The sequence below is a fragment of the Podarcis liolepis genome (assembly GCF_965112155.1).
Source record: "Podarcis liolepis genome assembly, chromosome: 7".
Classification (NCBI taxonomy): domain Eukaryota; kingdom Metazoa; phylum Chordata; class Lepidosauria; order Squamata; family Lacertidae; genus Podarcis; species Podarcis liolepis.
In genome coordinates, this window is record NC_139561.1 from 23,504,537 (window position 1) to 23,520,271 (window position 15,735).

Here is a 15,735-nt window from a genome sequence, read left to right on the forward strand (position 1 = left end):
AACAGTCACTTGCATCAATCTTCACTTGGAGGCTGCTAGAGTAGGGGTGTGGAAACTCAGACCTGGGGGCCAAATGCAGCCCTCTCTGTCTGGCCTTCAGGACTCTTCTCACACTTCCTCCCTACACACACACACACACACACACACACTCACACACACTCACACTCACACTCTCACTCACTCATTCCCCAGGCTACATCCATCTCACCAGCTTTGCCTCACTCACTTCTCAAGTACTTTTGCTTGGCAATAATGTGTCCTTGAGCTCTGATAATGCCTTCTGCTGGCCTGGGTGGAGCATAGAAAGAGACGTGTGTGAGTCGAAACTAGCCTACTGTAAAAAGGTAAAATGTGCTGTTGTTACTTCACTCACTTTTGCTTCTGTTTCTACTCTCCACAGGCGTTTATTTATATAACAGAATATATACACCACTTTATCAGTAATAGAATATAATAGAATATAAAATGTTCATAAAAATACCGATAAAATTAAATATTAAAAGCTAGTAAACCTAGTTTATCAACATATATGCAAAATCAGCAATTATTTTTAAAAAACACATAGTAGAATTACATGGTTGGGCACACTTTTCTAAGCAAAACAGTTTTTAAAACTGCCGAATATTAGTGGGCTGGCAATTCCTGGTAATAGGTGCCGCCATTCTGAAAGATCCATTTCTTGCAAAGAAAAAGTGGAGAAAAGAAGACCCAGGTAACTACCATCCGATTATCATGACATTGATTCCATGAAATGTCATCAAACAAATAAGTAAACAATCGGTCTACAAGCACTTAGATAAGGTTGTTGTGATTACAGAGACCCGGCATGGGTTTCTCAAAAACAAGTCATGCCAGATGAATCTCATCCCTTTTTTTAATAGAGTAACAAGTTGGTGGATCAGGGAAATTCTGTGGACATAGTGTATCTTGATTTCAGTAATGTGTTTGGCAAAGTATCCCATTATATTCTTGTGGAGAAGCTGGTAAAATGTGGGCTGGACAAGGTAACTGTTAGGTGGATTTGTAGCCAGACCCAAAGAGTGCTAACTAATGGTTCCTCATCATTATGCCACAGAGTTCTGTCCTGGACCCATTGTTGTTCAATGTCTTTTTAAACAACTCAAACAACTCCTTAACAGATTGGAGTTGGGTATGTTTAGCCCGGAAAAATGAAGACTGAGAGGAGAAATGATAGTCTTCAAATATCTAAAGAGCTGCCACATGGAAGATGGAGCAAGCTTGTTTTCTCCAGCTCCGGAGGCTAGGAGCAATGGTTTCAAGTTAAAAGAAAGGAAAATTTCATCCATTGGTTTTCTGGGTAGTAATGTCTTTGCTGCTGATCTGTTTTTACTCATTGAATGTATTGATGATCTTTGCTTTTTTAGTTAATCTGTTAGCTACCTTAGGAGTTTTGTAGACTGAAGGGCTGTGTTTATTTAAAATAAATCCTTTTTTCCACCCCTTCAGAGAAAGCAGAGCATGATGAGTGCTACTTTTCAAAGACAGTACCTTGTTTCAGCCGCCTACATTAACATTCTTAACCAGGACCCAAAAGACCCAAGATGCTGCTTTGGTCTATTGTATTTCAAATGGCAACTCCTATGCACCATGAAAAACTCTTCTTAAAATGGAACAGACTCAAACTCTATTGTGAGATTACATAGTTGAAGGGGTCCTGTTCAAGGAAAAATCCAAAAATTCCATATAAAAGTAGTTCTTCAAATCTTGACATGTATTAGCACTGTAGGACACGTTTCTAAAACATGAACATGGCACTTTCTGTGGTACTCAGTTGCTCATTCTGTTATCTCTTTTAAATCTAGTTTTTATCTCTACTTTTTACTTTTCATTCTTCAGGGAGTGGGAATTGGTTCTGAATTAGCCATAACATAACTAAAACTGCTACACAGCCAAGTCTAAGTAAACTTGTTCAGAAAACAGTTTCTGCCTTAGGAAAGCTATAGGTCTTTCATTAGTGGTGAAAATAGCTTTAGTGCATATTTTGAAAGCAAAGTAAAGCAGAAAACACTTTTTTTAAAAGTGCTAAATTCTTCAGATTGTCTCATATCAGTTTGGTAGAGTGGCTGTGATCCCAAATAAGTTCTGTCAGCACAAATCTCATCTCAAAGGTTGTGGTTTATTATGTCAGGATATTTGAAGACCGCCCTCGTAAATAGATGAAATAATATTCAGCGTTCTCTGAGAAAGTCCAAGAACTCGTATGTACACTTTTTTTTAAGGAAAGCATTGACTTCTTAAAATTTGTAACCTGAAAATTATTAAATAAGATGTAATTGTGTCTGTCTTGGGGCACAATTCAATTCCTACTGTAGCTCCCAACAACATGGCTTTTCCAGGAGCAACTTTTAAGTTTAAAAGTAAGGAGTGTGACTAATGAGTTTCACTTTTGCCACATCCTGCTACCTAGCCAAGTCACTAGCAACAGCTTTGTACACCTGACCTCTTCTCCTCTGCTCCCTTTTGGGAAATTGTAACTAGTTATTATAGACTGCTGTTTGTGGGGTATGAGTAGAGCAGTACATCTTTCGTCCAGTGTGGACTGCTAGCGAGTCCTGCTCTTACAGCTGCCATCGCCTCTACTCCACCTTACCTCTGGGGTGGTAATTGTGAAGCTAGACATTTATTTACTCTGTTTATATCACCCCTTAAGGAGCCACATCATGTTCCTCATGTCTGCTTGTAATCCTGTGTGAAAGGCAATATATAGTCCATTGGGTAGCGTGTTCTGGACTCTGATCTCAATGGCCTTGGGCAAATCCTTACCTGTCAGACTCTGTTCCCTCTCTATAAAATGCCAGTAATAGTGACTTGCATCACAATTGTTGTGAAGATGAGTTATGACTATCAATCCAATTTCATCCTGGAAAGCGCAGGTGATGCAAAAATCTAACTTGCCACGGTATCTCTCTGTCCCTAAGGTTCCTTTGTCCTGGTTCTGTATTTTTAAAATTACTGTACAACTGAGAAAACACTTGAATTGTTCCCTCTTTATTTTTTTTTAAAAAGGAAGATCAAATAGTGACATCATCTTCTAGCACGGGGAAAATGGGAATCATAACTGTGCAAAGATTTGTATGGTTTGGTGTACTTCTTGCACTATCCTTTGAAGCTAACTTGTATCCTTGATGTTTTCATGAAAAGCTGGTACAGCTAGACTGCCATGATGAGGGTTAGCAAGGAATGCTGTTTCTTTAACCCAGTTATCTCTCTCCATCTCACCTGAGCTTGAAGCAGCAAGCAGTCACAGAACTGTAACAAGATTATAATCATGTGAGGGGAAACAGCAAGAGGGGGGGATGGAGGAATGGGAGAGGCTGGGTCGGGGGAAGCATCTCCTCCAGATGCTTTTTGACAGCAGATTGTGTTACCAGCAATATTTAGCTGTGCGTGGATGTTCAGGAAAGCAAGATTAAGGCGCAACTTGCTCAATGTAGAGTGCGTGTGGTATTACTATGCTCCTGCTTTACACCTTTTTAATTTCCTTCTTAGAATCAATCTACCGACGTGGAGCCAGAAGATGGAGGAAGCTGTACAGAGTGAATGGGCATCTGTTCCAAGCCAAACGCTTTAACAGAGTGAGTACTGTTGCTTAAAAAAAAAAAAGCCAAAAAGCCTCGGGAGTGGTGTGTGTATTGTATATCTGTGTGAGGTGCTGTGAATTATTATCCTTTCCTACTGGAAGCTTCCTATACTGGGGAAGAATAGGCAGAGATTTGGTTCATCTCAATTCAGTTTATGCAATATTACTGAATAAAAGGTCTTTGAATTCATTGTGGGGACAGTAATGTAGGATTAATTTCTCCTCTATGCATTTGAAAACTTGCCTTTTGTGTGTGTCTGTGTCCAAATAAATATTTTTCATGCTGCCTTTCCAGCCAGTCTGCATCGTGAATACTCCCCCTAAGCCTATTTATTGTCTTTCACCGCTTCCTTTTTCCTATTGTGTGTAGATTAGCGTTAAGATGCTTAGAATTCTCTTAAAATGCAGAGGAGCTAAATGGATATGACCTAATTAACGAAACCACAAATATTTTTATCTACTGAGCTGCAAACTCTACTGCATGTACTAAAGACACAGCCGTGTTAAGGGTCTGACTTCATCTATAAAAGCAAAGGAATCCAGAGACCCCTCCTTCCTTAACCCAGCCCATTATGCTGCAGCATGTATTCTCTACATAATACAGTCTTCTGAAGTTTTGTGAAAAATGTATGAGCAGGGGAGTGTTGGATTTTAGGTTAATTATAAGGATTGTCTGACTGTTGCTGCCTTGTGGTAAAGGCGGAGAGTTCTTTAATGGCCACACACACACACACACACACTTATCTACATATGTATGTATACACGAACCCCTAATAAGCAGTGAGCAAAATCTTTCCTGATTATGGTCTTAATATCTAAGTGATATGATTCACAGATTAATGTGGGGCTGTCATATGCCAATGCATTCTAATTTGAATATTAAGAGGTTTTAGGGGACAGTTAAACCAGAATTTTGGGATCAACAGTTTTTTATGAAGCACAGAAAGCACAAAGCTCAACCTGAATGGTATGCAAAGTTTTAAAAGCTTGTGAATAGTACCAGTGTTCTCTGATGCTAAATGGAGGCCTAGTTAAAAATAGTCATGTAAAGGCTAATGCCCCTGACTCTACTATTATGAATTTTCAGACACACACACACACACACACACACACACACACAAACATAAACTTCTGCTTTGTGAGTACCTTCTGTACATCCATTTCAGTTCTGTCCTTACCTTAGAATAAGTTTCTTTTCTAGTAGAAAGATGTTTTAAAACATTTGTTACTTTTTATGATATGGGGGGGAGTGTTATGAAAAAAGGGGAACATACAGTATACAAGGGCTTGGGCTTCTTTGAAAGCAAAGGGGCTTTCAAAAGCAGATTGTGAATATGGTAGGGCTAGAGTCTGCTGTTTAAAAGAAGCAAAGTCAAGAAGCCCACCATATGCATGCCAAATATTGGTAGCCATTTGGATTCCAGACCTATGAGTATGAGTACTCATATCCCAGATATGAGTATTTTTAATTGAACGTTTGCTTAGAAATAAAATGGTATAGGGTTGTCTCCAAATACGACATACTCAGAGTAGACTCACTGAAATTAATGGAACTGTTAGCCATGATCATTAACTTCAGTGGCTCTTTTCTGAGTAGGACTAACATTGGACGCTACCCTGATTTTATTGTAACCAATGCATTTTCTCATACTACTACATTCATGTGGGAATTCTGCCTCTTCTGCACACACAAAATAAAGCTTGAGGTATATTAAAGAGTCTGCTTCAAGTAAAAGTGTGCATTTCATGCTGAAAGCCAAAACGTCTGCTTAATACTCTGTGTGCCATATATTGCGCAATATAAAACAAATAGCAGGTCTCACTCATTTGGGTAATGTACAGACCTGGGCCTTTCTCAGAATTGACCAAATGTACCGCAAGAATGTAAAAGAAAGATGTTTTTATCCCAAGCAGATGCATAGCTTTTTATGTTCTTTATTCCTTACAGTAAATATACCAAAACAGGTGCAGTTAATGGTTAAATTACACAATTTGCTATGCTATCAGATCATTGTTAAACTAAAGTAGCAGCACAAAACATGGTATTACAGCTACATTGCAGAAAGATTTAGCCTGTACACATGTTTAAGATCAAGGTGCAGGATAAGGATGAAGAACCTTGACCCTCCAGGTTCCAACCCACATCAGTCCTTATCAGTTTTGCCAATAGTCATACTGTATACCCCCTGTATGGGGGAAGAGGTTAGGAAGCCTGCATCTGTGAATGCAATCCTCTTCTAGTCATTTTGTATTCCACAAAATTTTGTTAGGTCTAGAGTTTCCTCGGGGTGACTTCTTGTGTGAACACTTTAAGCAGGAGTCCAGCAAGTGGAAAAAGCAAGCGTCTCTTCTCCAGCATAGATGCAGTGAATTCTACTGTGTAGACTGTAGGCCCTCCTCTTGTTGCAGTACCATTTAATAAGAAATAGGCAGGCAAGAAACTTTCATAAACTGAATATATTGTGTGTGTGTGTGTGTGTGTGTGTGTGTGTTTACGCTGCTTGAAATAGAACCATGTGGATGCATCTCCTTGTGGCAAGCTATTTGTGTGAAACGTCTTCCCATAAAGCGTGGGCAATTTCAGTTTGCAGTGGTGCGGATGAAATCACCCGAACTGCATGGGGAGCTGCTTTCACACACATGGCTTGCTACAGAGTTGCTCCCACACAGCTCCATTTCAAGCGGCCGCCCACATGGTAAGGTGAATGTGTGAATTGGGCCATAGTAACGTCTAACAAGGCACAGAACTGCTTTCAGGGCTACTCAGTCAGGGGCTTCTGTTCCCATGATTGTCACTGTGGCCTGAAAATTAGGGTTTATTCTTCAGGGCAATGCGACAAATAGTAATACGCTTTTGATATTAGGTAGCTTAGTTACGTTTTTTAAATGCCCCCTATTATATATAATTTTCCTTTCTGCTATAAGTGTCAGCTGGTCTTTATTCTCATCCCAGGAAGTTGTAAAATAATGAAATTTAGTTTATTGTGAACCTTTCTACCCACACAGAGTGACACCCCCCCCCTTTGCAAAGCTGAAATCCTTGACAATCCACTGTTCCATTTTAGAAAACATTTTGCTGGAGCACGTCTCATTTCTCAGTTGTTGTATCACACTCTTCCATTTCCACTCATGAGTGCTGTTACTGGGTCATCCTATGTACTCTCTTTTTATAAGCCAATCACATTGTGAAGGGGAGTGATGGGTGAGTGTTTTAATTACAGAAGAGCTAGAGGGGTCCTTGCTCCTTTTATTTTTTTAGCTACTGTTCGAGAACAGCAAGAAATATATTTTGGCTAAAATTAGGAGGAGTCAGGATGGTGGTTATAGATTTTGCTAAATGCCCACATATCCTCCCCTATTATTTGAGAACCAGATATGGGTGGGCTTACAAATCCAAATTCTTAATGCTAAGCCAGTTCAAGGTGTACACAGCCAATGGGTCTGATGTACAGTTTTTTTAAGCTGAAAATGGAGTTAGATTTATAAGTGTGACTTTGCAAGCAAAGTCAGGTTGGGTTCAGTGGCTACTGTGTTGAGTTATGGTGCAAGATTAAGTACTGACTTTCAGTTTGAATTAATTCCCTTCTAGGGAGAGCAATGTCAGATCTAATGATGAGGGTTTTGTTTTGTTTTTTAAGAGCATTTTAGATTTTGTAGAAACAAGTTTTGTAGTTGGGAATATTTGGAGTATTTTAAACAAGGTAATGTGTTGGCACAACATAAAAAATAGTTGGTGTTGTGGAGTTATCCTCCATAGATCTTCCCTATCCCTATAGCAGAGTATGACTACACTGTGGTGCTTTGCTCTCAACTTGAATGTTTGTTTTGGGGGAAGGGAAGAGGTTAGTGATCAGACTGAATGTGAATGATAGTTGTATGTGTTTCCTTTAAGTTATAAAAATGAATTTATTATGCAAATACATCTTACTCTTATATGAGGCTTTCAGTGGTCTCCCATCTCTATTGCCAGCCAGGGCTAAACCTGCTAAGCTTCTGTAATGCTGCAATGTCTGGTTTTCTAAGACCACTTGTTGGGCCCCTGTGTATTTTTTAAGAAGTAGGACTAGTTCACACTTTCTAATTTTTTTGGATGGAGCAACTGGGGCTTACCGGAAATTGAAGGTTACAAATGCAGCCATATTGAAGCAGGCTTATGACAGCTGTTCTGTGGTTATATTTCTTTCTGCATGTTTAGATTATCTTGTTTCCAGAATATGATTGGAAGAAAATGGAAGTTGATAAGCTTTCCCCACCTTGTTTAAATGCCTTTTACAGGTGAATTATAACATTGGTTCATATTGACTGAAATATTGATTTGCCTGCCAGTAAAATGTTTATTGGAAATCCTGTTTTATTTTTTGCAAAGAAAAAAAATTAGGCTCCTTGGCTTGATTCTCCCCCTCCCCCCCAAAAAAAATTAGGCTCCAAGTGAAACACTTAGAGCAGGAGTTATTGGAACACTTTTGATAGAAAATCCTACTGCTGCTCTTTTTAAAGGAAGGATAACCCTATCATATTATTACTAAGAAACATTTAGAAATAAAACCTCTCCCCAAGTTCCTTTTAGGAATGCTTATTGTTTAGATATAGCCTGCACAAGATGGCTTTTCTTTGGCAACTTTCCTTCCACTTCTGGGACAGAGGGAGCAAAGTAAACTGGATTATTCTCATTCCCAAGTCTTCTAACAAATTTGGAAGATTCTTTAGAGATGCTGTCTAATTTCACAAGTCAAATACTTCCCCTTTTGATATATCTTGCCTTAATAAAATGCCCCTCTTAATTTGAGGAACTCGGCACAGATCATATTTCTTTGATTCCTGAAGTACTATTGGGAATTGGATAGCATTTGATGTGCAGGAAGATAACACTTTCTTGAGCCTCAGCTGTGGCTGATAACCTTCCACTTCAGCTTTCTGTTAGGGTTTTCTCTGTTTTCTCACAGTGCTGCTCAAGTGTATGTAACATCTATGTGTGATTTGTTTATGAAGTATTAGTTCTTCTTTATCAGCTTTTAATCAGACAAATTAAACCAAGATGATACAGCTAAAAAATATTGAGGGGAAGAGAATCGAGCCTTAAAAGCCTTAAAAGGCCAATACACACATTTTTAAGTTTATCAATATAGTTCTACTGAGGCATGTTTTCATTGAGCATCTTGCAAACCCAAGAATGGGGTGCTATTCACTTGTTCCACTGACCCGAAAAAAAATAAAATTCAAGCAAATAGGCTCTTGAATGTTACAGCTTCATCTAATGCATCTCTCAATGCTTCGAATGAACTACTCATCCCTTCATGATAGCAGGTTGTGCTCCTCATCTTTTGAAATCACTGCACAGTCATTGTTATCTTATTGTTCTTTTGCTAATGGAATACCCATTCTGATCTTTTGCCTTTGCATCATGAAAGAAAAAGGAAGTATTTGTATGAAGGCATAACAGCAGAGTGCCTCTTGCTGTAATGGTGGTAGATTTGTGAATGGTTTTGCATGTACACTATGAATTAGGGCACTGAAGGATGTACATTAGGTGGGGACTGGTTTGAATCTTCCATGTGTATTAAGTGTGGGTCACTGAAATCAGGCCAGTAGCTTGGATGTACGGAGCTCCATAGTTGTACCTGAGAGCTTTGCACAAGCCAGGTGTTTGTTTTTACTTTGGCAAAAGTAATATTAACCCCAGAAGAGAAGCATTTTCAGTGAGGTGTTTAGTGTATCTGTTTTGTCCCATAGAAAGTACCTGACAGCACAAGCTTCTGTTTGCTATCATCCAAGGAACGGCCATAGCTTAGTGGTAGAGTTTCTGCTTTTTGTATGTAGAAGGTCCCAGGTTCAATCCCTGTTAAAATGTAGAATGCAAGAAAGAGGGAGCTCTGCCTGTGACCCTGGAGAGCTGCTGCCAGAGTATTGAGCTAGATTTATTTATTTTCAGTATGTTTATTCTGCTCTTCAGCCAAAAAGGCTCCTAGAGGAACTCACAGTTCAAGAAAAAACAAGACCATCTCTGCCCTCAGGCCTAAAGTCTAGAAAACATGTGACAAAAGGGATGGATCGATTGGGAGAGTAGCAGAAAAGCAAGCTTGAGTATCATTTCTTAAAGTTACAAGGTTCTTAAAGAGGACCATCTGGGACGGAAACAATTCAGCGAGAAAAGGAGCCAAAGGGTGTCTCAGGAGAGCCAGCGGAGTGGCCTGGCTTCCCATCTCTCCCTCTGCTGCTCCTGCTGAACAAATAATCTGCTCCCTAACTTTTCAGCTAGTGAAAGTTACGTATGAGAGGACCTATTATTAGTCCTATAGAAAGTTGTCAAATTGCACTTGTGAGCAATTTTTCAGTGTGCAAAATGCTTTAACCCCCCCTTTTTTTTTTATCTGGAAGATGTCTCTAAGTGAGTGTATCTGAAAGATGATTCATACTTTTTTCCCCCTCCTAGAGAGCATACTGTGGCCAGTGCAGTGAAAGGATATGGGGTCTCGGAAGGCAAGGCTACAAGTGTATCAACTGCAAATTGTTGGTCCATAAACGCTGTCACATTCTTGTCCCACTGACCTGCAAAAGGCATATGGTAAGTTTGGCTCCAGCACAAAGCTTCAGTGGGGCTGTGTACTTTTTTCATGTATGAAGGCTATACAGATGTGCAGTTCATTAGTTTTAAAAGATGAGGTGTTTGCAGCTGTGCCTTAAATATCTTGGGCCTATGTTTTTACTTTATTCAGGTGCTTTGAGCTATTCTGAGTCCCTCATAATATAAAAGGCCTTTCACTAATATCATAAACATATATTCTCTTAAACTATGGGAATAAACTCCACTCCCATATCCTTTGCCATATTATGTAACCCTTACTAAATTATTTTAATTGGTAATCTCCCAATCCTTTCCATTGAGGTTGACTTGTAGTCCTGCTTTGATATGAGATGTTAAGCTCTTTAGAAAAGGATCTTGCCTTACCCTTACTTGAATCTATGCTCTTGTGCAAGCCATGCTCACTTCAAGGGAGTTTCTCCAGGATTAATAATACAGTATCTAATTCATTCATGTAAAATAGATATGTATGTATTTGCCTCCTGTATAGTCGGTTATTTCTGACAGGATCTTATTAGCGTCCTTGCTAACCCACATAAGAAACTATCCAGCCATAGCATTCACTCTGCTTAGGGTTTGTAAGCTTAAAATCAGAACCCATTGGGAATTCATTCTTTCTAGATTAAAGATCCTTTGAATGCTTTTGGAGTTTGTTTCTTGCCTGTGCTTTCAGGACTTTCCTGCTACTTTAAATTGGTTCCAGGTTTTTGCAATATAGATTTAAGAGGCTCTGTGCATTATATATTTGTCCCTGGAATAAAAGGAGCAATTAGAATAAGAAAATGCAAAAACTAAATGACATCTTTGTACATAAATGCAAAGCTTTATAAAGCATATGAAGTCAAGTTGGGTATAGAATGTCCCACTTAATAGCTCAAAAGGTGCCTGCAGTTACATGCAGTTGTAACAAAAGTCAAAGTTGAAAGTATTTGTTAACATGTGCTGAGGCAAGATCCTTTACATTGTAAACAAAAGTGGTTTTTGAAGCAAAGAATCCATCCTGTGGTAATTTATATGCCACTTTCCCAGATGTTTGTCTTGGGAAATCCCAGGGAAAACGACATACTGCTGACATGGAAATTTATAGAACTTAATTTTGCACAATGCCTATGTGTCTAAAACTATCAAGTTCTTAAAATGTTATCTAAAAAAGGATGCTTTGGAATGGCACTTGAAAAATCTTCAGGTATGAGGATGGATTAGGCTCCATAGATAGGGCACATCTTTAATTTTGGCTTTGCACCTTCAGAGGTTTTGTTACGTCCATGAATGTGCATGTTCTAGAATGCAGCAAGCAGAGGGCCAAAGAGACGCAGGTTTGCTTGTAGGAGGAGGAATATTTTTAGCCAAAAATGTTTCTTTTTTATAATGCTTTTTATAAAGCATTTGAAAAAGGAAGTAAGTCAGCTTGTTGGCTTCTGTGACTCCTTGAGCAGAAAGAAAAAATAAATCCCCGTTAGTAAGCAAGATGTCTTGTCAGCACAGAGAGGTAGTTTTTTTTTCATAAAAATATCAGGTTGTGAATCTGGACTTTAAAAAGTTTTCAGAATTTTGAGACCATTGATTGAACAAGAATTTTGAGACCATTGATTGAACAAGAATTTTCCTTGGGGGACAGAGGGATCCTAAATGGTCCTGTTCATACATTACAAGTGATGGGGGGCGGGGTTTAAAAAAGTGGAGGAAATTATCAAACAGGAAAGAATTCCTGGAGTCATATGCTCCATTGTTGGAATATTGAAAGATAAGACAAGGGAAATTTAGGGACCTCTTTAAATTAAAGTATATATTGGAGGTTTAGTAATATACCTTGGAAAGATGTGTTTAACAAGTTTTTTGCACTTTTGAATCAAGGGTTTTAAAATGCTGTCTGCCATTTTGGCAAACAGGCTGAAAAGGATAAGATGAATTTATACCAGAGTAAAATATTTTATTCATTATAGAGAGACTCATATAATGGATTATGTTAATGACAAGAACAGGCCTGCATTATCCAGCTTTCCCATCCCATGTTTTGAAATATCCATGGAAACTCCTCAGTGTTTTGTATATTCTTGCTCTGAGGATCTGTAGGTGTGAATCGGATGCATGTTAAAATGTGTGTTCGGATGTGGATATCCTCCTTTGCACCATTATTTATTCATTTATTTAATGCATCTTTGTCTTGCCTTTCAGCTGTAAAAGGCTCCCACAATGTCTTACATCAGTCCAGTAATAAGATTGTCTTTGCCCTCAGGTTTACATATAAAAGGCATGACACAAAAAGGAGAAAAGACAGGGAGAGAGTAGGAAAGAAGCAAACTTGGGTGCTAGTTCTTAGTTACAGGGTTCTCTATAGCAGGGAGAGGAAAATATAAGCTTGCTGCTGCAGCTGCTCCTCTGGCATATGAATGTGACCAGGTAGGTTTCCATCTTGCCACGATAGGAGGCAAAGGGACCTAACCTCCTAGTAGTCCTTGAGGCTGATAGCCCTACTAGCTAATGAATGGGGCCAGAGCAAGCTGCCCTTTTATCTGTGCAATCCCAGGGCAACTGTCTACTGGAACACTCAGTAGGGTGCACATTCAGATGTGCATCTCAGCTCTTAAACATTTGGCTACCTTGCACAAGTCTTTGTATGTTTAGTTGCCAGTAACATTTTCCACAACAGAAAGTAAATTGGAACCAGAGCGGAGTTGGGCTCAGAATAAATGCCCCCATCACCAGAACTACAGTATTCGCCTTCACAGACCAAACCTGTTAGATAATGATATAATGCTTAATTGAAGTCTTCAAAACCCATGGCAAAAACTCATAGCAGATCTTGATAGGAGGCAAGATAATACCTATTTAAAGCACCATACAATGTGTGTTATCTACCTAATTTTCCTCCATGTAGGAAACTACCTATGTTCTGCAACATGTACACAGAGTTACACATGTTTGTCTCACATTAAACTACTGCTGTCTTTCCTCCATGAAGTGATACCATTTAGTGAAGGTGGATTCTTAGAAATCCTGAGATTTCAGCACCATTTTTCTGGTTTCCAAACCTACTTTTTGCAGTCGTGACTTAAATTTCTTCGTACAAAAAAATTGAGTTTTTTTTAGCATATACAAGAATCTGCAAATGATACCCAAACATCTTGGGGTACACTAATATATTTTGAGAGTGCAGTCATGTCTCTTGGGCTTTTTTAACCACCTCCCCCAAAATCTACACTCTTTCTTGCTGTACGCTGTTGCTATAATCTCATATGAGACAAGTTGGGAAATCTTTAATTCTGCAGGTTTTATTTTAAAAAGAGAATAAGTGTAAGGTTTGTTTCCATGCCTAGCTATATGCTAGTTAATTGGAGAAGCATACTGCAAGGGTGGGGGGAGTCTTCAGGGAGCATGCTAGAGTTGCATGAAAGTCAACATTAGTGAGTTTTCAGTAATATATATTCTTACAGGATTCTGTGATGCCTTCCCAGGAACCTCAGTTAGATGATAAGAATGATGAAGTTGACATTCCCACAGAAGAGAGTGATGGAAGTAAGTAATGTTTCTTTTCTCAATGTACATGTTTGGGGGTGGGGAATCAGCTAGTCTAGCCCTTATATGGTGCCATTAAATGTAAAAATCCCTATAAATTTAATTGGTAGTTTGGATCTCCCAGGTGCACCCTGCTGCAAAGTGAGAACAACTATGTTTGGTCCAAGACTATGGAATGGCTTTACCATGAGAAGCCCATAGTTTAGTAATATAATAATAATAATAATTTATTATTTATACCCCGCCCATCTGGCTGGGCTTCCCCAGCACTCTGGGCGGCTTCCAAAAAAAATATTAAAATACTGTAATACATCAAACATTAAAAGCTTCCCTAAACAGGGCTGCCTTCAGATGTCTTCTAAAAGTCTGGTCTTTGACATCTGGTGGGAGGATATCTGATAGTAGAGCACACACAGTAGTAGAACATACATAAGTTCCTGTGTTCAATGCCCAGCAACTGCAAGTCCTCTGCTTGAACTGCAGATCAGCAGCCAGTCTGTGTAGTAGTATTGATTGCTTTTATTCTGCTTTGTCATTTTCTCTTGCAGTACCTTATATTCCTTCAGCCCGAAAGCATGACAATATTAAAGATGATTCTGAGGTAGGTTTTATTAAAAGGTTTAACTATTGGGTTTTTCTTCAGTCTATTAAGCATGCACATTTCCTTATTTCTGTCATACTTTTTCAACAATTAAATAACCTTTAATTTTGGTCCCAGCAGGTTCATTAGATAGACCTGTTGCATCTCCTGTATTAGCACCATCTCTAGCAGTCTTCCTTTCTAGGGTTACAATCTCCCATTCTGTCCCATTAAACTTTAATTAGTTTAATGCTAATCAAATGTCCAGTGCGCTTCCGATGCAACAATGTCCCATTACAGCAGAGCATTTCGCACAGCGGCTCAAGAAGGGCTGGAGAGTCAGCATCTCTTCAATAAAGGAATCTTGGAGCAAGCGGTTTGGAACTCAAATAAAAGGTTTATTTACACAAAACAAAAAACCCTGGTGAAGAATCACACATTTCAGCAAACATGCCCCAAAAGAAAGGGGAAGGGGGAAGGAGGGAGGGGCAAATACAGGAGTGAGTTGACTATTTATACAAACTCACATTCCTGGAAGCCTAACTACCTCCAGCTGCTCAGTGATTAGAGCGTCTTGATTAGAGCTTCTTAACCCTTTAATACCAACACCCCCTCTCGCTCGTAACACTGAGCTGTAACAACCTTAATTCAAATTTAAACCTGAACAGAAACATTTATGAGATTGCGGACTCAAAGCTTTTGTAAAACCGTCTGCGAGATTTTCTTGGCTTGGACAATACTTTAGTTCAATTAAACCTTGTTTTACACTTTGGCATACATTTTGATAACGGATATCCAAATGTTTTGTGTGTGCCTTGAATTGACCTGATTTAGCTAGTTTAATACAAGGTTGATTGTCTTCCCACACTCTGATAGGTAGGGAACATTCTCCAAACAATTCTTGTACCAGTTGCTTATAAAATTCCAGTTCTCTACATACATCTGATAATGCATTGAACTCAGATTCAGTTGAACTTAAAGCTATAAGTGATTGTTTTCTTGACCTCCAACCAATTAGTGCATTTCCAAATTTTATCGCCATTCCTGACACTGATTTTCTATCTGGTCCAGCATCAGCCCAACTGCTGTCAGCCCAACATTCAAGTTGTGTGCTGCTCTCTGCTGATAGTTTTAAGCGAAACCTTTTGGTAGTTTGGAGATACCTTAAAACTCTTTTTACTCCTTGCCAAGCATGCATTGATGGTTTTTCAGCTTGTCTACACAGCATGTTGACAGCATATGTTATATCGGGCCGAGTCCACTGTGCAATGTGGAGTAGACTGCCTATCGCTGACTGGTAAACCCCGGGATTACAGAACTCTGTCTGTTGCTCAGTTTGAGCATCCTTTGTGTAACTTAACTCCATTGGGGTTTTAACACCAGCACAGTTGTCCATTTTAAACCTTTCCAACAACTGCTGGATCTTAGCTTCTTGGCTGAGCCAATAGTTCCCATCTT

General features: G+C 39.1%; 1 protein-coding gene across 6 annotated transcripts in view; it reads left to right on the plus strand.

Annotated features, from left to right (window-relative positions):
- The window catches only part of PRKCZ (protein kinase C zeta), a 95,905-nt gene that overhangs the window by 54,496 nt on the left and 25,674 nt on the right, over nt 1–15,735 (plus strand). For 5 of the 6 annotated variants that reach the window (XM_083513057.1, XM_083513058.1, XM_083513055.1 and 2 more), the window contains 4 exons: nt 3,511–3,596; nt 10,032–10,163; nt 13,616–13,697; nt 14,246–14,298. In XM_083513057.1, the coding sequence (XP_083369183.1) occupies nt 3,511–3,596; nt 10,032–10,163; nt 13,616–13,697; nt 14,246–14,298 (353 nt within the window). The remainder of the gene's footprint in view (nt 1–3,510; nt 3,597–10,031; nt 10,164–13,615; nt 13,698–14,245; nt 14,299–15,735) is intronic. The other variant, XM_083513054.1, reaches the window with a different exon arrangement.